A 26324-nucleotide genomic window follows, 5' to 3' on the forward strand; every position below is an offset into this window, starting at 1 on the left:
ATGGGCAGGCTGGCATGGTGATTAGGTATCAGAGGAAATTGGTGCACAAATTCATCTGTCAATTTAAAGCAGTGAACAGCCCTGTTGTCAATGCAGCTTTGCAGGGTTATATCAACTGACAGTACTTCCCCGATAGCCATGGATTCTGTACCGTTAATCATCAGAGAGATAATTTTACTAGTTACATGGTAGTATGAGTACAAATATGTTACTGGAATTGACATCTCAGAGAAAGTTGAGTGGATCATTGAGTCAGGAGTGAGTACATGGTGGACTTCCACCTACATACAAGGCGGTACAAGAGTCACAGCAGTGTTTCTGCACTGAGAAGATATCTTCTCTCTTACAGTCGAGTGCTACTTTCTCAGGCATGTATTTCTCTTAGATACAGGACTTTAATAGCAGAAATTCTGTGCGACCCAAGAAATGTGTGATGATAAAGCTCTCGGATGCTTTTAGGGATGGATCATGGATCTACTCTTCTTAAAGTTCTTGGGAACAGAGCAGACTAGGAGTGACTCATATTCTCCATAATCAACCAAATTATCTTATGAAGGTCAATGAGGTTACTTGTGAATAGAGTGGGCAGGATTCTGCTCTTCAGCCAAGCCTGCATAGCAAAGGAGTGCTGTGAGAGCATGTCCTAGTACTGCCCTGGCGTGCGTGGGGTGAGGAGTACACGCTGTGAGCAGCGCTGTGCCCCGGGCTGTTGTGCTATCAACCAGGCTCCAAACCCTCTCAGGGCCCTGGGAACACACATCTGGTTTCTAGCACAGGCTCGAGCTGTGACAACACGTCCCTAGCAGAAGTTGAGGCTTGAGCCTCCGTGTTGGCAAGCTGCTGTATTCCCTGCAGGCGAGATCACGGCTTGCAGGGGGAAGCTGCGTGTGTGCCACCAGACCTCTGCCGGACTGTGCGGAGGGGCCTCTTTGACTGCGTCTTCCTGCAGAAGACTCTTCTCTTTCTGGGCTTTTCAGTGGTGACTTGGTGGGATAATGCATTACTCTCATGGAGTATTTCCAAAATACAGTACAAGCTCACAGAGCTCAGGGGATGGGTTGGAAGAGCTCAAGTCTGTGTTGCCTTTCTGTAAGATACCTTGTGTCTGAGAAGGGACCGCCTTAAAGTGCAGCAGTTTAGAATCAAAAGCACCAAGGAATTGGATTAATTCTAGCATCAGCATTATTTGCGCTGCCCTTGAGAGGAGCAGAGCTGAATGTTTAATGGACATTTGAGGGAGGCAATCTGCTGTGACTTCAAGTCAGAATGTGATACAGGCTCTGACACTAGTAAACACAAGCAGATCTCTGTGGATAATATGAGTTTTTTTCTTTTTGATTTTTAGAACCAACCTTGTCCTATGTTAGGCAGCTGGAGGCAAGAGTAAGACAGCTGGAGGAGGAAAATCGCATGCTGCCCCAGGTGGGTGACTTCTGTTGGTGGGAACAGTAGCTGGCAGCTAGACAGCAACGCTCGAGTCTTCGTGCTTGAGATAAAATCAGTATTACTTGTCATTTGACGTTACTACATTTGAACACTCAGGCCGATCATTTGGATAACCAAAGGCACTCACATCTGTTTGTTCATCTTGCTCGTGATTGAGTGGAGTATTTATTTAAGGTTATGACAATGCTTTCATTAATTTTTCTCCTTTGCAGGTGTTGATACCTTGCTAAGAAAAATTGACTGGAAGCCGCTACTTATAATCAATTAATTTAAGGGTTGAAAATCGCAGTGAACTGACCCTTTACATTCTGGTTTTATTCCAAGAGCTTCTTGTTATTAAAATATCAAGTACTTCTTATAGTTAACCAAAATATTTTGCTCTAAAAATGTAAATGTTTTAAGTAATAATAATTGGGTTATATTATTTTTAATATTTTGAGCAATATATTAGATAAATGCAAGACTGAAATTAAATTGAATAAATAAGCAAATATGAAGTTAAAGGTTTTCCCAATATGTTTTTAAGAATGAAAAATTTTTAAGTTCATTAAGAATGAAAGACACTTGTAATTTTTTATATCTACATATACATACCAGCGCATGTGTCTATTATATTTCGTTAAGTAATCCTTGGAAGAATCCATAAAGTCTCCAAATGAAGTTGCCCACTGGAAGAAAAAAGAAGTTGCGTTTTGTTTAAATCAAACACTAGTTTAAATGAAGACATTGGTCTGAAGAAGAAAAGTGCTTTTTATTGAACTTAGCACTGTTATTTGAATGTAAAATCCAAGACAACAGTGAAATGTAGTAAGAAGTAAAATCCACTGGCTCAGATTTATTAATTTGTATAAGCTAAGATTAGCTAGAAGATCTCGGCCTCAGGTTAACAATTTCCTTAAGGTAGACTTTAAGTAAAGTGGGTTTTTTCCTCACCTATAGTATGACAGTTGGAAGGGCCTCTATAGCTCTTGTTTAGCTCTTGGCTTGCTAGGTGACCTTGAGCAATTTATGTAACTTCTCTGTACCCTAATTTTTTGATCTGGAAAAGAAGGACAGCAAGAATGGTTAAATGTCTGTCCATTAACATGTATACAGTTGTCAATAGGAAAGACAAAGGTTGATCTTCAGTGATAAAGAATATTATTTTCTCATCAAGAACGGTGTTCAGGGCAAATGTTAACAAACCTGCCTGAAAAATACTGTTGTGGTTTGTCTTGGGTCTGGAACAACACTGGGGGATAAATTGTGCAGAACATTCTTTGTGGGCAAAATCTTCAGAAGTGGCCATATGTTTTATTAGTCTGGAGTTTGAGGTGCTCAGGTGGAGACCCATGAAATGCATTACCAGATCTTGCCAAAGACTGGAACACCTGCATTGTGGGTGTTGAGTTCATTGAAAGTATCTTAGATGGGGTGCCAAAACCAGAAAATAGTGCTTGTGAAAATAGCACCTAAGCCCGTAGCTGTTGCAAAAGTAATTGTAACAAAATATGCTGATCGTGGGGTTTTGAAGGGGAAGAACTAGGTGAGCAAGCCTGCAAACTGCTTTTTGTTTTTAAATACACAGGTCAGAGTTTGTCTTATGTTTGGTTTTGTTGGCAAAAGGATCTGCAGTAGAGTTCTGAAAAATCTAATATCTCTGGATACTTTATTATAGGAAATAATGAGTGACAAGGGTTTATGTTTCCTGGCATATCTTACTCACCTTTCCTCCTGAAGAAAGTCATTGCTTTGAGGAGAGGAAGGAAATGTAGACACCAAGCTTATTCCGACTTTGCATTCAATTACCTCGGCATTACCTTTGCATGAGTTTGTTCTGGGGGTTTGTTGTTCCTGTGAGTAACACCTTGAACGTGCTATCAGCAGTGATCAGGCCCCGTCACAAAGACAAGGATGCAGGACGGAAATGCGTAAGCTCCTGGCACTGGTTCGATCCCATTTAATGGGAGGAATGGGAGTTTGTTGGGCATTAAGCCAAACCAAGTGCTTTTGACAAATCAGCTGAAAACATACGATGAGCTCTGCAACTGATGAAGGTTTTTGGCACAGCTCTTACTCAGTTACAGTGTTGTGCCTTAATTTCACCAGTGCTTCAGTAAGAGAGTGCCTTTTGCTTTTTGCGTAACACCTCTGCGATGCCCTACTGGAGCACTGGGAGGGTTTGGGAGTTGCAGGACTGCACTTAATATGAGAGAGGTGACAACTCGCACTCGTGAATGGGATGCTTCTGCTAGGTCTTTACTGAAGATTCCTTGCCTTGCTCTGAGGCTTTTTTCTCTCCTCCTGCCACGCTTTTCTACTTTTTCCTCTCTGCTTTCAATATCCTTTCTTTTCCCCCTTTTCTGCTTATGTGTCACTCATGAAAATCCACTGGCACATTTGTTGACACCCTCTTCAGATAAATCACTCCTTTCATCTATCACTTAGGTGTGGTTCTTTTCCACTTTCTTTTGCTTTGCTTGTCTCCCTCCATACATATCAGTTTTCTTTTCAAAACCCCACAGACCTCTAATGTAAAGGTTTTATTAATATTTAGTGGCAAGAACATTTCCAGAGAAAATGGTTTTAAGTGCTGCCATCACTGTTCAAATGGAATTTGAGTTTTAGTTCACTCTGCTGTATTGAAGGGCGGCTTTGTCAGGGGAAATGTAGTACCACCACTGAGTCAATATTTTCGTTTGATCAGGTAATAGAAAAGGTATAAAAATATGCATATTCACTTAAGCCTGTTAATGTCTCTTCCTGTGCTGCACAGTTGTTCTGGTGGCGGTTTATAGCATCGTAGTGGGTTTAAGAGTTATAAGAAGCCATAGATGGGTTGTAGGTTTGTTGTGTTGGTGAGAGCTGTAATTAGCTGTTCTTTTGTTGTTGTTGTTGTTGTTCTTTTCCTTCTCTCAGATAGCATATAACAAGATATGATCCAGACCCTTTCAGTTTCTGGCCACAAATAGGATTTTTGTGCAAGAAAGCAGATCCTTTCCAAGATTTATGGTATGCAGCTGGGTCTTCTGTTGACAATGCCAAACTGCCGGCTGCGCCCGAGACAAGGGGTGTGCAGCTTGCGCTGGTGCTTCTCAAATGGTCTTGCAGGTAGGGGTGCGTGACAGCAGTGCATAGAGGCACAAGGATTTGAGCAAGACCATTCTGTTTTGCTGGATGGATTTCAGGCCAGAGTAGTTCCCCCGTGGGGCTGGGGCAGGAAAGCTCTCTGCGGCACATGGGCTCTGGCAGTGCCACTGCCTTCTGCTGCCTCAAAATGTACACGAAACTACAGCATCATTGTGGATTGAGTTTTGCCACTAACATAAAAAAAAAAAAAAAACCACATGATAGTATGGCCAGCGCTCTAGCCAGAACATAGTGTCTGTGCATATTGTAATGAAGATACTCAGCAATAATTAAGAAAATATGTAGGGACCAAACAATGGATTCAGATCCCAGTTACAGCTTCCTGGGCTGTGACGGATCTGTTATGTCAGTGAGTAACTTCAGCTAACTGAAAACAGGAGTGTCCTCCCAGACTTGATGTGGTGCATAACTGTTATCCGTGCCTTATGCTGCTGGAAGCAAGATCAGGATCTGGCATCCACATGTCAAATAACTGAAGATATCCCTGAATTTTCGTAAGGGTAGTATTTCAGGGCTGATAAGCTCAGCTGAAATGTTATGGAAATGTGGACATCTGTCATATAATGACGGTGAATGCTTTTGCAAAAGATATAGTTGGCAAGCCACCCAATTTAAATTGCTTCAGTTTTTATTTGTTTCATGGGAGGAGGGAGCAAGAGGCAGAGATGGAGAATTGTCAGACATTTCCCCCTTCTAACTCTTGGAAAGGAAGCATTGCCAGGATGCCGCTTTGTGAGTGAACAAACTGCATGGGTCAGTGTGGCCGGAGGCTGGATGCGGGGGGCTGAGCTCCCGGCTTCCACAGCGTGCAGCACCAAAGCCGCGAGGCAGGTGTGGTGCAGGGCTGAACCGGAGCCCTTCTGCTCCCTCTCATGTGTGCTTTTCTGCCTCCGTTTCCTTATTCTTTCCTTTACAAGTCTTTTGGTCCTTTTCCATCTCTTTTTGTTGTTTCTCTTTCAATTCCACTGTTGCTTCAGGCACTGTTTTTGGGTTTTGCATCCTTGCTAGACTTTTCAGTCCTGGTACATTTAAGTGTGAAATGGCAGGCATGACCCTTAGGCACACACTAGTTCATTTTTAAGCACTTCCAATGCTTTCCGTTTCCCTCTTTCTTCCCCCTTCTGTTAATTATCACATTTTATTTCAACCCATTTCCAAATCTTTCAGAAACGTTTTTGCTGAGATCTGTGGTTTTTATTTTCCTTCTGCATGGCATGTTTTTAGTTGTAAATCTAATTAGAAGATGAGAACTGTTTGGTTAGTATTTTTTTTGTAAAATCTGTGTCACTCACAGTCCAATAATGTTTGTCTTCTCCCTTCTGTAGCATGTAGAAGAACAGGGAATCCTTCAACCAATATGTAATTAAAACCCATTGAACAAACCCATGTTACCTAATCATGTCATCAAATATTTGCTGAAAGTAAATCAACAGCATCCACCCACCCGGTTCTTTCATGTGCTCTCATCCTCAGTTTAAATTAATAGGTCATTAATGGAGTGACTTCAGTTTACAACAGCTGAGGTTCTGACCAGAGTCTTTGTCTCAGGGTGTCCTAAGCATAGCGCTTCCATCTTGGTTAGCATGGGCAGGCTGAAAGGCAAGAGCTTATGGGCTTGATGTTACCAAGATACAAATTCAAGAAAAACCTGGTGTACAAAAAGAGTTGCAGTTCAGAGAGGACAGATTCCCGCCCCCCCCGCAGAGTAATTTCCAAAAGTCTGGAGTTACTTTGTACTCATGATTTTCTAGTAGAGTCCACTGAATCTTCCAGATTTTAAATCGCGATGGTCTTTATATGTGTGGCCTCCAAGATTTGGAGGTGCTACAGCCCAGTGCCTTTTTCTCTTACATGTTCGTTAGCAAAAGAGGTTTATGAAGGGCCTGCTGAAAATGGTTGTTTCTGAAGGTGTGTAGCCAGCAATCGTTTTGGCCACTTAGAAATCTGAGCATGCTTCAAATATGCTATAAGGATATGTGGATTTCGGCAGCAATATGCAGAAGTAGAGGCTTCTGCTGAGGTCTTTGAGAACAGGAATTATGGTGAATAACTGCAGCATTTTAAAATTGTGTATTTTAATTGACAGGAATGTTCCCTAAAAAAATTGTTGCCGTTTTGTTTAGTGTGTTATTAATCCAGCAGAGCAACATACTGCAGTTTATTGCTTTCTGTTTTTCCTTTCTCCTGCCTGTTTGAAACAAGCTGACAAATACAGCCTGTGTTTTCTTTGAGCTAACGGGGAAATTGAGGGCTGGGGAAATCAGAAAAAAGCTTTGAAAATCAGGTAGTGATTGAACTGGCGTGGCAGTTACCCAGCAGGAAGGATATACTTCCCAGTAAACCACTTACCTCTGGGATAAAAGGCTGCTGGAGAATGAGGTCTTGTGCGTTTGCTGAGGTAGGTCTCTGATGGTAAGTGAACAGAGCAGTGCCCAGTGGACAGGAAAATCGTGTTCTCTCAGAAGCTTTGGTGAGGTGACTGCAAGTGTCCTTGGGGCAGAGATGGACTGTGGTTTTTTTCCTCCTCGGCTGTCCCTGCGTGCCATGGGGAAGTTGCGAGCCAGGCAGCAAGTGGCATGCTTCCTCCAGAGGGGCTGGCATATAAACTGTCACTGACTTGAGCTATACAGTGTGCTTTGCACTACAGTGGTTTTCATTCATGACTGTCCTTATCAACAGCATGGATTGAAAAAATGATGTTTTCTACTGGCTCAAGTAGAAAGGCTCATGATTAGTTCTCTCCATCAAAGAATATCCTGTTATTAATACCCAAATAAATACAGAGGTCTTTATTCTGACCGTGACCAGGGTACAGTGCAGGGTTTGCCTCTGGCACTATGGGAGAATGGCCTGAGTATCTTTAACATTTTGCAGTCAGTGTGAGGGAGATGCTAAATTTCCATTCATCTAATTTTTTGTTATGTGATATTACGGGGTTGAGTCAGATTTCCTGTGCTTTCTATTCACTAGAGTTGCATGTTGGCATTAGGTACTTTGTAGATTTACTTCCAACAGAAAATGGATCTGCACATTTAGTGCTTGCACCCTCTTATCTTTGTGGCAAAATGTACATGGGACATTATGTGGGTTTTGCCTGCTTCAGACAATGTGCTTTCTGCAGCGGTATAATCCGTGCAGGGTACACATTAGACTCGGAGGAGGCAACATGCAAACCATGCTGTAGCTTGGGCACAAGGGCTGGGCAGGGGCAGTAGGGAAGATTGGCAGTGTAGGATGAGCAAAAAAGTAAATTATTTCTCAGACGTTGATGTTGTGCAGCACTGTTTATTCAAAATTACTCAAGAAATTTAAAGTTAATACAGATTTCAGCACTACGGAGCCATGACTTCATCCCTTCTGTCTGATTTGGTTCCACTTCCGCAGCTTTGTTACTGGATTATAAATGAAAATATTGTCCAAAACATGTGGACACATGGGATGCCTACTTTGAGTGGCTGAATGCAAGTGCTGTGTGTGGAGCTAGAGAAGAGGAGGGAGGGAACAGGATTTCTCTTCCTGTCCTCAAGGTCCTGCTCGGGATCCAGTTGTAATCTGCATTGGGCAGTGGCAGAGAAGGGGACTCAGTGCAAGGGAACTCAGGTCAAGTTTTGGTGGAAGGTTAAACATTGCCATGCTCCCCACTGGCGAGGAGCAGCTGTGATGATAGGTCTGAAAAGCACACTTTTCTAGTCTCCTAAGGCACCTTGTTTTCAGACACCGCCACTTTGGCAAAGTGCCTTTTCCTCTTGTTCTGCTTCACTGCCTCAGAAACTCGTAATGCAGTCAGTAGTGCTGAAGTGTCTTCAGGCTCATAGGACTTGCCGAGGAACAGGAGACCCACGTTCAGGCTGGTCGCATCCCCATCATCTGCTGGAATAAGCTTCCTCCAAAGAAGGCAGAAGCTGTACTGCCTCTGCGGAGTGACCTCACCTGAGATGAGAAGTCCCTAAGCTGGAGGATGGGTCTTCAGGGCTGCAAAACCTGCCTTATTTTTTAAGAAAAGCTTATGTCTCTTATCAAGGACAGAGGGAGGAGGGAGAAGGATGTCCACAGGGGAAATACTAATTTTCAATCTCCTACCAACATGTGTTGAGAACACTGTCTGCTTAAAGCAGTGTGTTCACAACAAGTTTCTCATTCTCATGAAGGAAGACAAAAATGTGCTGCCTATGGCACAGAAGAGGCTGTGGAGGAGAGCTGCCTGGAGGAAGGCCTGAACTCTGACAGCAGCACAATTCACAGGACACTTAGATTTTCTCATATTCAGGAGGCTTTAGACGTACAATCTGTACTAATTTTCCCAGGCTTTTAACAGCGATATTTATATTTTATCATTCAAAACTGACAAAAATCTCTGCTGGCCCTGGAGTCAGTAAAGAAACAGAATACTTTGACTTATAAAAAAACCAAAGCTGACTGAGGGAAGTTATCCTAAACCAGAATTGCTTCAATCTGCTTTACTACCCCTTTTCCTTCCTCTTTCATTTCCTTTCCCAAAGTACAGCATTAAGTCTGCCCAGTCACTAACAGATCTATAAATCCTTCCCAAAGAAAAATAAGTCCTAAACCTCCCTCCATACATCACAGCAAATTGATAATAGTCATTGCTGCAGAGAATTGTAGGATGATACACTGTGCGCTGCCCTAAGTGTGTGCCAGTATTGTCCGCCTAGTTATGGGACCCATTAGTGCCCACTATTGCAGTTTACACTGCATCCATTGCTTGGCAGGAGGGCAGCACTGGCAGATGAGTTCGTGTACCAAATGTGGTTTCATATTCAGACTCAAGGTACCTTTACTGTGCGCTTAGCATATGCAGCGTTTTTTTTTTTTAATTGTTTTCAGGGGGTTTTTTTGAATATGTGAGGTTCAGTCCTGCAGATGATTGCTGGGATCGAGTCTAACACGTTCAGTAGTTGCAAGGGTTCTCTCTGCGATGTGCCCCTTTGGCACTGCTGTAAGCCATGCAGCGTTGGTTACAAAGGCCTGGGCATATCTTGTCGAAGTCATGCACAGCATGTGAACTTGCTTTGGACTGGGGTACTTTTCAATTAAACGTTTTCAGGCAGACTGGATCTGTGAAGTTCAGCCTCATGTTATCTCTCTGTGCCCTTTTTCTCCCACACTCACCTTCATCTTTCCTATTGTTTAGATTATAGACACCCCCAAAAAGACTGCAACGTGCTATGTGCTTGCTCAGCGGGGCAAATTAGTTCACATCAGGGCACTGTTTCTGATCAGAGGCTCTTTCCACTGTCATTATTTTTCCTTCAGAAATGCATTTCCCACATGTTCCAGCAGGAATTACTGCTACATTGTTTCTTAATGTTTCCTACAGTGTTTCTTACTCCGTAAGAAAGGAACTTTTCATCTCTCAATCTTTGAAATGTTTTTCTTCTTTATATTTCTCATTTTTTTTTAAACAAAATTCTGCATGAAGAATGACAGTGAAGAACAGGTCAGGTTGAAAGCACCTCGGAAGCATCTACTCGGGCTGTCGCTGCAGCTATCACATTGCTGCCCATGAATGCAGCAGGGGTATTTTTAGCACTCCTCCGAAGCAGGCTGCTTGCTCAGGTTACCTTGGCACTGCAGTCGCTCCAAGAGATGCTTTACATCCTGCAAAGTTTGAGGTGACTGAGGTGTAAGAGTTTAAGTAGCTTACATTTGTTTGGCAGTGTCCTGAAGAACCCTTCCAGGTGTTCACTGGGAGGAAAAAGCCCCTGAGGTTGTCACAGTTGGGTATAAATTGACGTCTCGCAGGCAAGCACCAGAGCAGCCAGAGGCAGGGAAGGAGTGAGCTGGCAGCCCGGAGCTCCTGGCTCCTTCCCTGGTCGGCTGCGGCTGAGCTTGTGTTGCAAACCTTGCAGCAACATTTAAGAATGTGAGTTTTGTTGAAGGAACAACCTCCAGAATTATTGGGATAAAATTAGACATTCTCAAAACCTTCCTCTGGAGTTGAAATAATCTCTCTGAACCTCGCAGCGCTTTTGTGAGGCAACATACATACATAAAAAATTTTATTACTATGTCCTGATTTTCCAGATAGACACCCTTGAGGGCCAGAGTGTTTGGGTGACACTCAACAGTAGCACTTGAGCTGCCTCACGTGGATCTCAGTTACTATGGCACAGAAAGAGGGGGACTTTGGAGTAAAACATGCCTTCAGTGCTTCTCAGCCTTTTTAAAAACAACAATAAATAATTGACATCTGTTTTAATTAGTTACCAACCCTTTTCTTTATTAAATAGTTTTTAATTTTTTGCGAAGGATCCCATTAGGATGCCAGGAGGGGCGGAGGGGAGTTACTGCTCTGCAAACGAGCCAGCTAGCGTCAGTGGACATGGCTCAGCCTCTCAGCAGTCTGACTCAGTGGTAAATGCTCTGAAGGTAACGCTCCTCCGGTACAGTCCATGCAAAACGTCGTGTCTGTTACTCAACACATGTCGTATTGTCCTGGCAACATTCCTGTGGACACCACTGGGATGTTACTGTCATGAACGGGATTGTTTTTCTGTTTGTCACTCATTGCATCTGTGGACTGTGTGTTTCTCGGGGCAGGGATCTGGCCCTTACAATGGGGGCAATGCCAGCTCTAGCTGCTCTCCAAATTACTTGCACTTGTACAGTTTTCTTTGAAGCCAAAAGTGGTGTTTTTCTGAATAAGGAAGTCTTTCTACTTCATCTAGGATGCATATTTGTTCTCCAGTGGAATATAATGGATTCCTGTAACACATGCAGAGAGAAATACTTTAATGCAAAGATAAAGCCAATGCGCATGGTGTATTCATAATAAAAATAGCAGAACTTTGAGCTGAAGACCATGCATCAGGATCCCAAGGTCAGTGTTGAAACTTCTTTGAGAGCAGATGTGATTTACTCTGAAGTCAGGGTTGGATTGCAAAGACCTGTGTTGCATTGATAAACAGCAATTGACACAAGCAATCAGAGGGGCAAATTTGCAAGTTTTTACCTACGTCAATAGTGAAACTGTTGCAATTAATGAAACTTAGAAAGCTGTTACAAAATGCAATGGTTTATCAGATGATCTGAATCAACAAGTGGCTGAGTTCACTGTCCCACTGCAGCATGGGCGTCAGCTGTATCCATGCTCCTCTGGAGAGGATTAAAAACTGATGGTGAGCTGAGCAGAGAGCAGGGACTCTGTATTCCTGTCTCCTAATGCTGGCTCTGACATGATTGTTTTCTGATGCTTTGTGCACGTCTTCTCTCCTGTACTTCACTCATTAGCTAAACTGCTTTAATATTCATTTGGTTAAGTGGGTGTTATTCCCCACCTATACAGATGTTGCAGGGACGTACTGGTTACTTGGAGGGGGTGGGTTTGCGCTCCTTCAGGGGAGAACTGGAAAGGACTTTTGTAGACATTTGCTTGGTTTTTGAGCTTCATGGAGATGCACAGCGCACAGTGAGAGCTCAGTAGTGCTGTTGACTTGCTTGGACATCTGAGTTTATGCACAGGGTGATTATCTTCCACATGGCTGGGTGACATTGACTTCTCCTGCATGAAGCCTGAGGAAGTAGATTTATGCAAGTGAACTGTGCACAAATTACAGCAATCAGATCCCTTCCTGTAACATAAAACCTGGGCGCAGCGCTTCACCGCAGCCACCTCGCCTGTTTTTCTGGCATCCGAAAGTGGGAAGCGGCAGCAGAGTGCTTGAGCCCCTCTCCACGTGCACACAATTCCAGGTCCCCTTCTAATGGCCACCCCGACCACGTCCCTATCGGCAGCACTCTGCCTGCGAGTGTGCTGGTCTCGCCCTCGTACAGGAGAGGCACGACGAACCACCATTCCTGGCTGCTGAGGAGTGCCCGGTTCAGCAGTGCTCAAGGTCCTGTGTGCACCTTCCATATATTTCACCTGCTGCTGCCTAGAAAATAAAGCTATGCCAAGTAATTTTGTCAAGAGATCATGCATAATTATCAAAAAAAGCCTTTGTAGTTCCCCTAAAATACCCATTGGCAAAGACGCTTCCCTGAATGGAACATTTAACAACATGCTTTTGACAACCTGTAATAGCTGGTTGGTGTAAGTGAAATGTTTGAACAATGGTTGATACCTTGGTTGCTGAAATGGATTCATAAGAAATACACAGAATTTAGTTCAATATGATGTGAAAGCTCAGCTTTTAGTTCGCTAGGAGGTATTGCAGCAGGCAGAAATAGATATAAATGACACTGTTATATTTGAAGTGGAAAGTGAGCTGTCAGCTAAACAGACTGCCCAACCTTCCCCATCCCTAGCCAGGGAGGAGACCCTGCTGTTTCCCAGAGTGAAGCATATGGGTTTGATCCTGCCTTTTTGGGGAATGCAGAGCTCCCACTTGCATCACTTAGCAGAATCAGATGCAGGAGGAAGAACAAGCCAAATAAGGAGCCTGCTTTTCTTTACAAATTTGGAATTCCTGCAAAAAAGAAATAGTCTTTGTTACAAAACGTCATTGTTAGTGCAATCCCCTTCTGCACAGCAAGAAATCTAAAAAGCAGGAATGTATTTTAAAGGGACAGATCCATAAGAAAACAGAGGGAGGTCATTGCTAAAAATAGTGCTGGTTTGTTTCCTGAGTAATGAGGAGACTTTTAAAAAAAAAAAAAAAAAAATTGCCTCTGCATCTCCCACTGGTGGAGACAGTGGTGAGAGAGAGAGAAGAGCTTTGCCATGCAGCTGGTCTGATAAAGGCTCTTCCATGACCTGATCCGTCATGCGAGGTGGTTGAAAGAAGAAATTGCCATGTGTGTGTCCCCATGCCTGGGACTTGGTGATCTTCCCCACCCTGCCAGTGGTTATGGGATTATTCCCTATGTGGAAGTGGTATCACTAGGGATATATAAGTAGTTATTTCATATGGCAGGATGTGTTTGTTTCTTTTTGCAAGTTGTATATGACCAAACTGCGTGCTTGTGCATGGAGCTGTGCATATTCCACATAGGTTTGCTTTGCAGACCAGGGTTTATATTTATGGAATGATGATAGTTAGCTAGTCTGACTGCCTGAATAACCAGGGGCACAGGCTTACCTGCGAAACTTGCATTGGGTTTTCCTATCCTGAGTTCAGTGTCACCTACTGGAAACTCCACTATGCCATCTACAAATTAAATTGAGGTATGCTTTAATCGAAGACGAGGTCTGAGGCTAAGTATAGGAGCTGCTGCAGAAAGGTAAGTGTTCTGTGGTACCCAGGAGGTCAGGCAAGAAGATTTAATGATCCGTCCTGCCCTGAAATCCAGAGCGCTGTAATCAGTCTAATTATCTTTAAATGCAATTAGTCAGTTATATATGTATGCCCATGCTCAGGAAGGACCCATGAAAGCTTAAATATACTACTGCTCTTATTTGTGGCTGCAAAACAAATTTGTAAAATAAAATTTCTTCTTTTTTTTTTTTTTAACATACCTTGTCTTGGAAGCTCAGGAAAATACAAATCAGCAGGCTGTTAAAGACTCTTAAGACTCTTACCACTACCTTAGTGAGACAGAAAAAGCTGTGGCTGGAGAAATGTGCAGTATAAGTTTAAGGTGTTTAATTTTATATTCCATGTTGAGCCTGGAAATACCTGAAGATGCAAAGTATTTTTTGTTTAAATGCTGACAATATGCCCTTGAAGATTTTATATGGAAATTAAGTCCATTACTGTTTCTGTAATGCAATTACTTTTTTATTAGGAACACTATAATTTTAACATGTTGGTTAGTATTGATCAGAAAAATCTACGTGTGATAATATATCTGGGATAAAGTACTGTATAACTCAGCTGACCTGAATTTATCCTTCATAAGAATAAAATTTGGCAAGTATGATGAAGTCTGGCAACCTCAGTTTCCCCATCTGTACAATGGCACCTATGTATTTTCCTGCCTACACTATTCCTTTGCAATTTATGGATAAAAAAACAGTTTCTAACTACTACGTATTTAATAGTAATCTGTAAAAGTTCTCATGATGTAAGTAATGCCACTTCTAAAATGCTAATATACTAAATTTGACATTATCAATTCATTTTTGTAAATCCCAAATATATACTTGTATTCTGCCTTGTCTCTTTGTTCCCCAGCCGTTCAAAGCTCTGCTGCTGGCATTGAAATGCTACCTTTTCTTCTGACTTTTATAATCTGTGTCTGATTTGACTATTGATATATTATTATGCTTTTAAAATAGTTGGTTATTTGCTTTCTGGTTTTACTCTTTCTTCTATTCATCTAGTCCATGTTAAAAGTAAGTGGATTTGTGATAAACTAATTATAATGTTTCTTTTCTTTTGCATTCTCATTGCAGTTCCTTCCAGTTTGTAGCTCACTGTGTTGCTGCAGCTTTATGCACTGTGGGTGTTTTACATGAAACATTTGCCATGGCATTGTTTTGCCTGTGAAAACAATGGAATGATGACAAGTTTCATTTTGGGCTCTATAATTTTGGTGCACAGTCTTGATTGGTACCAAAATGCAATTTGGATGTATAATTTATGTTGTAGGAACTTTATGGTATTATATGATCATGTTGATATTTTATTAAGATAATGGATGTGGGAATTCTCTCCTCAGGATGTGCATATGGTATTGGTACCACCTCACCAACAACGTATTTGGGAATGTTTTTGCTTTGTATTTCTATACTTGCATTGTCTTAGGAGAAGGTGGCAATATGTAGCAGCAGGTTTAGAGGTAGTTTATCATGTATTAGTGAGCACGGAGGTAATTTCAAGGCACAGGAATGTTTGGATTAAGTCTGGAGGGGTGTTCTTCATGATTTTCCTCAGGCTACTGGTAAGTTTTGTTCACAGGGCTGCAGCATGCTCCCTTGGGCTGGCAGCCTGGGAGCCAAAGGGAAGATGGGATATATGGAGTAGCTGGGCAAGAGGGCCCAGGGAGCCCAGAGATCTCCACGAGTATTTCATGCTGCACATGAAGTACCACGGGCCTCGAATGCCACCACAGCCGGCAGGTGATATAGCTGCTCTCGTCTGCAGTTAGGGTGCAGGTTTCTGCCTGGCTTCCAGGGAGAAGATTTCTCCGTCCTTTCACTCCGGTGTGTTGGAAGTAAGCTAGAAATAAATCGCCATGACTGTATCATGAACCTCATAGCTGTCCTTTACTCAGTCAAGGTTTCTGCTGAAATTTTGAGTGAAGTTTTTGGTACCGGGCTTTTTACTCTGTCATTACTATTTAAAACGCATTCAGGAATGCTTAAGTATTACATTTTCTTTTGAGTGCTTGTAAATGCAAAGTAATTCCATTAGTGCTGCTTGTGACAAGTCAGTGTTGAACTAGTGAACTGAGAAGAAAACAACCCTATATGCAAATCCAAAATGCATATACAGTGCAGAGGGCCAAATAAATATGTGTGCAGAAGGCAGCAATATGTACAGCTATCATGATTGTGCAAAGAACTGTACATATACCAGCACAAAAGGAGAGTTTGGTGATAAATCTGCAGAAATTTAGCTTGTATTATCCCGTGTTTCTGAAAAGGAGGCAAATAAAATTACTGTGATGCCTTTGAGACCCAGGTATCTGTTGCACTGTATGCACAAGCAAAGGTGGTTGCTGATAAAGATTTCTCCATTTCCCACCCATAAAAATGGCATGAGTATTCCTTTTGACTTCACCTTGTCAATTCTGCTTAGGATGTTGGCTTTCCAGGGCTGTCTTGTATGCGTTTGTCCCTTCCTAGCAATCAGGGGTCATTTGTTCAGCTGGAAATAAAGGATTTTGGGAAGTGTCACCTTTTAGTTTATTATTGTGTCAGCATTAGCTGCTTGGTAAATACTGTCTAATGTATATTGACCAGAAAAATTGTTGAAAGGCATATGTAGGTACAATGTGCCTTCTCACAAAAGCTATCCAAGAGACCTTTCTTTTTGATAATATTAAGTTAGGAAAATCAGCAACCAAACATTGGAAAGAAACGCCTGTCTCATCATATCCAGCCCTCTGCCATTTCTGATGGCTCTGCCATAGACAGCTGATTCGGGAGGTTTCACTGAAAACCCATTTTTCATGCTTTCACCATGGCACAGTGTTTCACAATACAGCAAACATAGCTAAAACACATGCAGATTTTTATGATGATAACTTCTGATTTCAGGCTGCAAGATTCTGGTCATATGGAAAGTTTGCAGGGTTTGGGTTATGCCCACCCATTAGTATTAAAGACAGTTCCCTTTAAAGGACTTTAATTTGTTTGGCCCTATGTAGCAAGACTGTAGTCTTATTGCTTCCAATCTTGGAGTATTTCTGTTTTTCTTGCTTATACTCAGGTTTTCTTCAGCAAAGGCTCAGAGAAACTGGGTTATTTTCCCATCTCTTGCACAGAATAACAGTAGGACCTTGGGATCGTTCTGCCTTTGCTCATCAGCTGTAGGAACTGTCTTTTTCAGGATGTCGACTTCCCAGGATCCAGCTGCTTTGTGTTTATTCAGTTCCAGCTAATGCAATCTCTGTTCACTCCTGGGCTTTAGGCACTGTTAAAATACAAATAATAAATAATGACAATGGAAAACAGTTTTTGCCTTTCTTGACAGTCATATTGCTATTGGTCCAGAGATTAATGAGTGGTTTAGTAGCAGTTATACTTTAGCTGGTTGCTAGTTAATTATTATTAAACAGAAATAATCTTAAATGGCAATACACAGTATGGTGGTAATCACCACTCTTGTTTCTGCGGCCCCTGGAAGAGATGCCTGGTGATACAACACAAGCTACTGATTCTCCTGCTTATAATCATTCAATCTTTTAATAAATCATTATAAAATACTTTCCTAATTTTTTGGGGGTATAACTTCTCTGCATTTTTAATTCCATAATTGTAACATGGATGTTTTGCAATCATGAATGGGAGTAGGTGTGAGTATGAGGAAGGAAACCTTTATCACTTATAGTCCACACTAAGAAAAAAAATTGCTAACTTTACTAAATCGTAGATTTCACTCTGGTTCAACAAAACACACAAGCATGTATAGAACAGTGACTACATGCACAATTCCTCTGATCTCGAGGAAGAACAAATAACATAAACACTTCTAATGCCTTGCTTGATTTTAAGAGAACAAGTAAATTTTTTGAAAAAGAGGAGAACTGCTCTGTGCTTTTTAAACTGGAAATGTTTTGACTCCTCTGGACTGAGCGTCGTGCTTCTGAATTGCATTCTGCAAGAGATGTGGTTTGGGAAATAGTTGAACAAAGTTTCAGTTGAGGCCTGTAAATGCCATCAGTCTTGTATCTGAAGCATAAAATATCCTAGTGATGCACGTGCTAGTTCATTTGTCTCTGTTTTTAATCATTTTTACCTAGAAGCATGTGCTTTCTGTGTTCAGAAGGAATGTTGTATCCCTTGAGAAATATTCTCTTCTGTTGTGTGTCCCTCCCCTCTGTCCTTACCTGTGCTGCATGGTCTGCATAATGAACGTGTGGCGTTTCCAGATGCATGTCTATATGAACTCCAGTACATCTTAACTGGTGATAATGAGATCTCTTTCCATCCCTCCCTCTAGGTTGTGTGGAGGAAACTTGGAGATGCTGCAGGGTCGTGCCCTGGAATTAGACAACATTTGTCAGGAAATCAGTATAAAGGACCTATGTAAAAGGCCCTGAGCAAGTCCTCTCTCTCTGAAGAGGAAGAGTTTGAACTGCCGATGAGAGAGAAAGAACTGACTGTGTCCACAGCGACTTCCCAGCTGACGACGGGGTGTCTGTATGCACTACAAGAGACTTCACTGGAAACTAGTAGAGATTCTGCAGAGAGTTTTTTCAGAGGAGCTGTGTTGTCAGTGTCCCCCGAATACTGCTGTTTTGGTATACTGGCTAGTGAAACGCTGCCGCTGCATCGTCACTTCAACACACCACATTTAGAAGCACTGAGGTATTTCCATCCTAACTAAAAGGTAATTGGGATTCTGCAGGAGTTACATGAAATAAGTTTTATTTTGGTTAGTTTCAGTGAATCTCTAGTAAGTCTGAATGAATTTTCCACTGGATTTAACAGAGGTTTTTCACCAGACTGGAGAGACATTGATAAACTGTGCCTTTAGTCTCCGCAGTTTTGAGAAAGTCCCTTCTTAGTAACTCACACTTCAGTCTGCAAAGTATCAGTTAATGGTGCTTAGGCAATTTCCAGGTGATTTTTTTGCTTTGGTAGAACACCTGCCTTTGGAGGTGCTAAAAGACCGTAAAGTCTCCTAACCAGCCAGTAGTGTAGCATAACTACAGTACTTGTAGTGAAACACAATTTCTTTCTAAATGAAAGTAAAGATAGCTTTCTTTTCGATTCACTTTGATGCACATCTTCTGAAGACGTGTATGATGTTCGCAGCCCTTTAATGAGCAGAATACTTAGGTATCACTATTACAGGTCTCAGATCAGAATTTCCATCAGAGTTGTTTTCGGAAAGTATTTTCCAATTGTCAGGATGCTAATTTCTACTGTTTAATTTAGAGACATGCTGGTTTATTTAACAAGAGTCTATAAGGATCTAAAAGATTGCACTGCATTATAAAAAAGCTTTTCTTGCCACTGTAGCGTTCTTTCAAAGAAAAAGGTTTTATTATACTCTGAGCATGTCTTTCATTATTATGAGGCAGAAAGCTCTTGTTCAGATTGCCTGAGATTTGACCAGATGGTGCCCTAGATGTGCTTAGTTTATTTTTATCTATGTGTATGATACTATTTGTGTGTATTGAATTGCAATGATAGGTATTTTGTGTATATCTAAAAGCAATGATAGTTTCATGTATGAATGTGCAACAGGCTTGTGACTGAATGCTGTTGCTTAACTTTTTACCATAGCTGAGCATCAAAAAGACTAATAAAAGTTTAAAAAAATAAAACAGGAACGCAACAATTCCTGCGTCTCTGGTTTGTTCTTGGTTACTAAGATTTGAGCCAAAGTCAGAACCTCTGTTTTCTCTGAGCTTGCAACACGCTGTATTCGTGAGCTATTTGCAGTGGAATGTAGCTCGGTTGCTGTACAATCTTTTGTTATATAGAAGTATGATGTAAATCTGCTAACTGTCTTCAGAAAAAGTGTGTTAATTTGCAGCAGTAATTATATTGGTTTCTGTTGTTATTTTTACTTGGTACCATTCGATGTAAGGCCTCTGATCCAGCATTGCTTTCTCGGGCAAAACTGTTCACTCCGTCTCCTTGAGTTGGAAATACAGAATCCGGCCTTCCATTTTGAAACATTGCACTCTTGCATAATTTCTTATGTATAGCCCAGCCCAAACAGTTGTCTGTTATCTTTACATGTTGTTTTCTCCCATACATATTGTTTGCATAGTTAAACTTCAATTGTATTCCTATATATCTATATATATGTATGAAAAAATGTAAAACATGTACTTGTGCCTGCAGTATGTATGTGCAGGGGCTAATTTGAGGGACACTGGTCTTTTGACACTACACTTGTGTAAATTTTGATACTGTATTAAAACTATTTTTTTACAGTTCTGCATACAATTGGGTATCAAGTATCTGTGTTCATCTTAGCAACGGTAATAAATTATAGAATCTCACCGTTGTTTGCTCTCCTTTAATGACCGAAGCTGTGAGGTACTTGGGCTTACATGCATTTTGCTTTGAAGGAGCTGTTTGAAATGTTTCCTGCTTGGTTGAGAAATTAGCTGCACGTTGTGGATTTTTGTTCACTTTCTCTCCAGGTGTCTTAAAAAACCCCAGATATGTGGACTTGCTTCTATCTTTTATGCTCAATGAGGTAGCTACTGTATGTATTCTATCTAGACAGCGGGGTGCCACGTGCCAGCTCCATATTGCCACCAGCTGCGTGCCCCAGGTGCGACGTGTTTAAGTCCCCAGCTGTGCTGCAAGGGCGGCCCCAGGGCACCTGTGCGGGGCCCTTCCTCCTCCCTTCTTGCACGGTGCAGCTTTGAGGTGAGGACAGGGTGATATGGAGCTCCCGGAGCTGTTTTGCCCAGGTAAGAGATGCAGGCGTGTTCGTGGTACTGGGGGAGGCTGGTTGTGTCCCGCTGTGTGTTGGTGGCCTCCTGTGCCCACCGCATCTCCGCTCTGGGACCAGGCTCCCTCACCCCTCCGCAGGCTGTGTGTGTTGGGGGAAAGTGCAGCAAAAGGGCTGCTTGTTACTGCTTGTGCCAGTGAGCAGAAAACTTGCACTAAATTTTCTGGAAAAAAAATACTTAGTACAATCAATATCTTGAAGCTAATAAATCCTGTGGGGGCTCCTAAAAATACAGCTTACTCAGAGGAGAAAGTGGGCAGTGTGTGGAGAAGAGGGTCAGTGCTCTTGAGGGGTCCTGTAGCCTGCCGATATGTCTCTGCGCTAATGAATAAAAATTGCTGTAGTAGTTACAGACCTTCATCTCATCTGTCTTGCTCTCTGCCCACAAGGTTAGGCGTTTTTCAGTAAATGTAATTGCGCCAAGCCTCATGGACTCCTCATTCAGTTGTTTTTAGCATAATTCTGCTTCAGTTGAAAATTTGCACGTGTTGTTATGGGCCCATTCCCAGTTTCTGAGCTGAGCATGAATGAGCTATAAAATTCACCATGCGAGTGAATTTTAAATAGTACTTGCATAGTGGATGTAGTGAGTGGATTTTACATTCTGGAGTGGAGAAAAGCTGCGTTGCTGAATGGTTAGAAGGTAAAGAATGGCAGTTTGTTTTTCAGCAAGTGAATGGTTTCAGTAGAGCCCGTTCCCCAAAGGTTGCAGTTGATGGACATGTTTATGAACACGGCATGAAGCCAGTGTGCCCTTTTGGAGCACAGCCAGCCCAAACAGCCTCTGCGGCATGGGGATGGCACCTGGCCCCACGTTCCTTTGTGCTGCCCAAACCTCTCAAACACCAAATGCCCCACAGGCTTTCTGTGTTGCTGTCAGGTACCTCCCCAACAAATACCACTCTTGCTAGGGCACTGGTTCATTTAATTCTTCATAAGTTTTTGAAATAAGTCCCAGGGAGGTGTGAATTCTTTATACTGATCTCACCAATTTGATACAGAAGAAAGTGGCTCAGCCACTTTTTCCCCCACTTTCGGGGGGGAAAAATCTTGATGAGACTGTCCTTTATTTTGAATTCCTGCAGAATGGACTAGCAAATGCAGCTGCCAGCTATATAATGCCAAGACCTCCTTATATCTCCACACTTGTGTTTTCCAGGCTCGGGTGAACTATGTACACAGGGACCCCAGCCATGAACGTCCCCAAGCCAGCAGCTAGCTCTGTGACTCCGGTCGTCCAAAAACATGAAGGTAAGAACAGCTGACTCGATAGCAGCTCTGCCTGGATTTAATAAATAGAGATTCTGCATTATTTAATCAACCAGCGAACAGGCATTTGCTGGGCTGCCTCATGGATATCGTACTTTCTAGCACATGCAGTTGGGCCCAGAAGTGAGTCATGAGATGGTGTTTGCCAGAGCTGGCAACTCACATCTGATATATGCAGTACTGGGAGTGAGGGGGAAGGAGAAACTTCAAAAGGAGGAAAGAGCAAATAATCTGCTTGCTAGTAATGACTTTTTTTTTTTTTTAAAAAGAACTTCTCTCCCCTCCTCCTTGGTGACTCCAGACTCTTCATGGGGTTTTTTATCCTAGAAATAGCATGGTGTGCCTGAGATTTTCAATATGTGGAACAGAAACTTTAGTTGCTATGAAAAGCCAAATACTGGGGCCAGTTCACAAAAAGATCAGAGAGGAGGGGAAGGCTTAGTAAGACTACATGGGATGCTCCTGGGCACTCCTGCTGACTTTGGTGGAGGGTGTCAGGCAACCCAAAAATGGTAGTGTGAATGAAAATAAAGTTTTAAATAGTCTTACATAAATAAAAATATTACCATGTTTTAAAAACTTCAGAGAAAATATGGACCAGAGACATAAACCTTACTTGAATCTTTCTTAACGGAGGAAGCTCAGACACTTCCATGGGAGTAATTAGAAAACTGAGAAAGATTCATGGGGGATGATGAAAAGTAAATAAAACCATAGCATCTTCTAATATTGATATGAGGTCTTTGCTGGCAGTGCTGGAGCCAGGCTCTGGGTAGCTCCAGCCTTGTCCAAGTGTTAGTGGTTCTTCTAATGCTACAGGCTGGTGAGGAAGGACCCCAGGGACTTCATTATGTGCTTCCATCTGAAACAGCCTCCTAAACACCTGGTTCACAAAGAAGTGCCAAAATAATAATAATGAATTATTTAATATGTTTGTTAGAACATGATAATTACTCTCCACTTGAATAAGAATTTGTCATAATTATCTCTTCAATGCAGTGGCCATGGCCGTGAAGTTTCTTTGGTGGGTTTTTCCCCACTGCTGTGAATAGGTTGAAGTAAATTTTAAAAGTAATTTATTTATAAGTCTTCAGGTGAAACAGTAAAGGAAAAAATAACATTGGGAACCCATCCCCAGACTCTGGAAAGAAAGAGGACAAAGGGAAGGGGGATGGGGACCTGTCTTGCCAGGATCCAGGCTGCAGGTGAATCTTTTGCAGTGTTTAGGTGACTAGTGGTACAACCCATTTGCTATCCAGCTCACCTGTGTGTATGGCAATCATAGAGGCCTGAGAGAAAGGCTGTGTGAGAAACAAGGTGGTTTAACGTTTTCACATGTGTGGGGTTTTTTGTGTGTGGTGTTTTTTTTTTTTTTTTTTTTTTTTAGCATTGCTCTTGATAAATGCCAGGGGACAGGGTTGGCCCATGAGCAGTAGTGTTCCCTGGGCCTGAACACCTCAGCTATAGACCAGGAGGGGGTTGATGGCATGTTTTTTTCAAGAAGCTTTGAAAGTCCCTAGTGACACAAGGACATCTTGGCTCAGGCGAGTGCACTGAGCCCTGTTAAACCGTAGCATCACTCGTGGCTTAAGCATAAAGGTTGGAGAGTGAAAGGAAAACACTCTCTTGGGTTTTGAGGTGGCCTTTCAAAATAGGAGCCGGTTTGTTGTCAGAGTGGTGGGAATTGGCCTGAACATCAATCTGTGGCGTGAGGCTGTCGAGCTGCTGTGTTTTCACAGGCGTTAGACTTCATAAGAGAGGAAATACACAATCTAAAAATACGTTATTTTTCTCCCTCTGCTGAAGGGGAAGTGTTCACAGACTGCTGCATGTGCCCATTTAGAAAGCCCCGGAGCACCCCAGAGCCCACCCTACACAACCTTGAAAATCCCAGGAAAAGCACACCATGAAACACGGAAACGTTTCCATGGGAACTGTTCCTCTACTCCTGCTAATAAAATGGACATATAACACAAATGATAACAGGCCCCAATTTCTGCACCAAACTACAAACAGTGAATGCTACAAAGGGAACCGGTAAAGAGCAGAAGTATAAATCAACAAAACTGCTAAATTAGGTATGTGCCTGCCTCTCCACAAAAAACCACAAGCATATAAAAAAAGCCCTTGGGGGGGGGGGATCATTTTGATTCTAGCACATCCAGCCAACATAAACCCCATGGATTGTGTGAAATCAGGTTTGTTCTTCTGATACGCAGCAGGAAACCCTGTAGCAGATCAAATACGTTCAGGGAGGCTGTCTTGCTAATTGCCGCTCCTAGCTGAGCCAAAGCAAACTATTTAGACAAAGGAGAGAATTCACTTTTTATTTAGTATTAATTATGAAATAGTATGTCTGGATGGGCTTCACAATAACACTACATTTCCTGGGGAAAAAAAAATGTAGTTCTAATCCTGTGAAATAATTGGAGAATTAACCTCTTGCTTCAGGCTGGAACCCTGGCATGTGCTTACAATTAAGTGCAAGATGAATGATGTCTTGAATAAGGCCTTTCCTTCAATCATAGCAGATTATGAAACTCATTTTAAAGCCTTCTTTACAAGCATTCTTCTATGTTCTCACCTTACACTGATGTTAAAGCAATGCATTCTTTTCTTTCTGTTGTGACTATCACACTTCCTCTTGGTTTTTATTTTTTAAGCCTGTTGTTATGGCCATTTTGCAGCATCCCTTTGGCTTCTCACTGAAGATTTTGGAGTTTTGCACTGGGTGTTTTGGGGCTTGGATGCGTCGCTTCGGCACTCTCAATTTGTGCTGCCAACAGCCTACCAAACATTGACTGGAGGTTTTATTTTCCTCCTGTGCTTTTCTCCTGCAGCATGCAAGTGGAGCAGCTTAGCTGAATATTAGCATTTGTAGCCACGGACAAAAAAAAAAACCAAAGTGGCAGGGAAGAAATTGTGATACTGGATGCCAGAAGTGAGTTCTTCTCAGACTTGGTTAACCACCTTCCACACTTGGGCAGCAGGACTGGACTCACTAATGTTCAGGCCAGGTGGTCACGTGGCCCAATAGAAAAGGGGAGCGATGATGAACTTCAATGTATGTGCGGCCAAGTTTGTAGGAAGTGGATGAAAAGATGGAGTAGGAATTGGCTGGAGTTGAAGGCTGCATCTTACTGTTGTGTTACAGGTCCTAGTGATTGCTCTGGTTTAGCTTTCTTTTACATTAAGCTTTGAATATGCATAACTGCAAAAACTGCTTCTTGGAGGCCTTCTGCTCTGGGTGGTGCCATCTAGAAAGACAGATCTTCCACAGCACGGGAAGAAATCTCTCCAAGGGAACAAGGTATCGCAAATAGCGTGAGGATCTCTAAATCTCAGACTTTGTGGTTCAGTTTCTGTCTTGCTGAACCCCAATGCCCTCTGCCCTTGCTTAGCTGCCTCCTGGCACCCCCATCCGTCAGCTCCCTGAAGAAACGTTAGTTTGTTGGTGTGCGCAGTGTCACCCTTCTGCGCCAGGGCACCGTGCCTCGCTGGCAGGACTGCCGGCAGCCTTAAAAGGCCAACAGGCCTCTAGGGCTGGAAGGAGAGCATATGTTAGATGCCTTTCAATGCTGAAAACACTTTTTAAAAAAAAGAGAAAAAAAAGGCACATCATGGCCATTGAGCTTTTCATAATGATGCATGAATTAAGAGCTGCTACTGAACTTATGCACAGTATAGTAAGAGAATAGTATGTATTATTAGTTTCCTAGTTGTCAGGATCAATATGTAGCATGGTACAGCCTCCCTTTTACTCACGTGCTCACACGTGCTCTGTGGGTCTGCACGCAGGTACGCGTATGCGCACACCAGGCTTTGTTTGAAGGTCGCTGAAAGAAACAGGACTTCGGTTAGCTTATGGTCTGGTGCATGGTGCAGTTAGAGGGTGTTGTAGATGGGGTCTTGCACTCTTCCGAGCAAAGTCTGTTCTCTGCTATAATGCCCCAAAGGCAGTGTATTTCTCTTGGTAAGGCTCCCAGCGCAGTTTCTCAGCCTTCCTGATCAGGGTACTGGTACCAAACAGTTAAAAGGAGAACCCAAAGTAAAATGAAAAGCATAAAGGTTTGTAGCCAAACTGCGTATTTGTGTCTTGGCATTCAGTGGCATCTGAATGAGTGATTTCAAAGTAAAACATGCTCCTTTGGGATGGTCTGCTCACCGCAGACAAGTAGAGCACCTCATGTCCAGATGAGGTAACCTGTAGCTAAGAGGACTCCAAAGCTTCTTCACTTAATCACAGTAAATAAATTATGTGTACATGTTAAACAAAACAAAAGATTTTGCCTCCCGGAAGTTAATTATAGCTAGAAATTTTTGTTAAAATGTTCATCTTAATTGTTTTGCTAATAACTTTAAAAGGGGGGAGAAGAGGTAAAATAATGATGAATGATTAAACCTTGTCTCCATAAATCCCATTAATAACATTAAGTGAAAAATGAAATAGATGTTGAAGGCAGTATACTCCAAGATGGCTTCACTAGA

General features: G+C 42.2%; 1 protein-coding gene across 2 annotated transcripts in view; it reads left to right on the forward strand.

The window, feature by feature from the left end:
- CCDC85A (coiled-coil domain containing 85A) overlaps nucleotides 1–20106 on the forward strand; it is an 80809-nt gene extending 60703 nt beyond the window's left edge. The window contains exons 3-5 of one of the 2 annotated variants that reach the window (XM_050894966.1): nucleotides 1346–1422; nucleotides 10846–10965; nucleotides 18087–20106. In XM_050894966.1, the coding sequence (XP_050750923.1) occupies nucleotides 1346–1422; nucleotides 10846–10965; nucleotides 18087–18176 (287 nt within the window). In that variant the 3' untranslated portion in view covers nucleotides 18177–20106. The remainder of the gene's footprint in view (nucleotides 1–1345; nucleotides 1423–10845; nucleotides 10966–18086) is intronic. The other variant, XM_050894967.1, reaches the window with a different exon arrangement.
- The last annotated feature ends 6218 nt before the right edge of the window (nucleotides 20107–26324 follow it).

The sequence above is a fragment of the Gymnogyps californianus genome, chromosome 3 (assembly GCF_018139145.2).
Source record: "Gymnogyps californianus isolate 813 chromosome 3, ASM1813914v2, whole genome shotgun sequence".
NCBI lineage: Eukaryota > Metazoa > Chordata > Aves > Accipitriformes > Cathartidae > Gymnogyps > Gymnogyps californianus.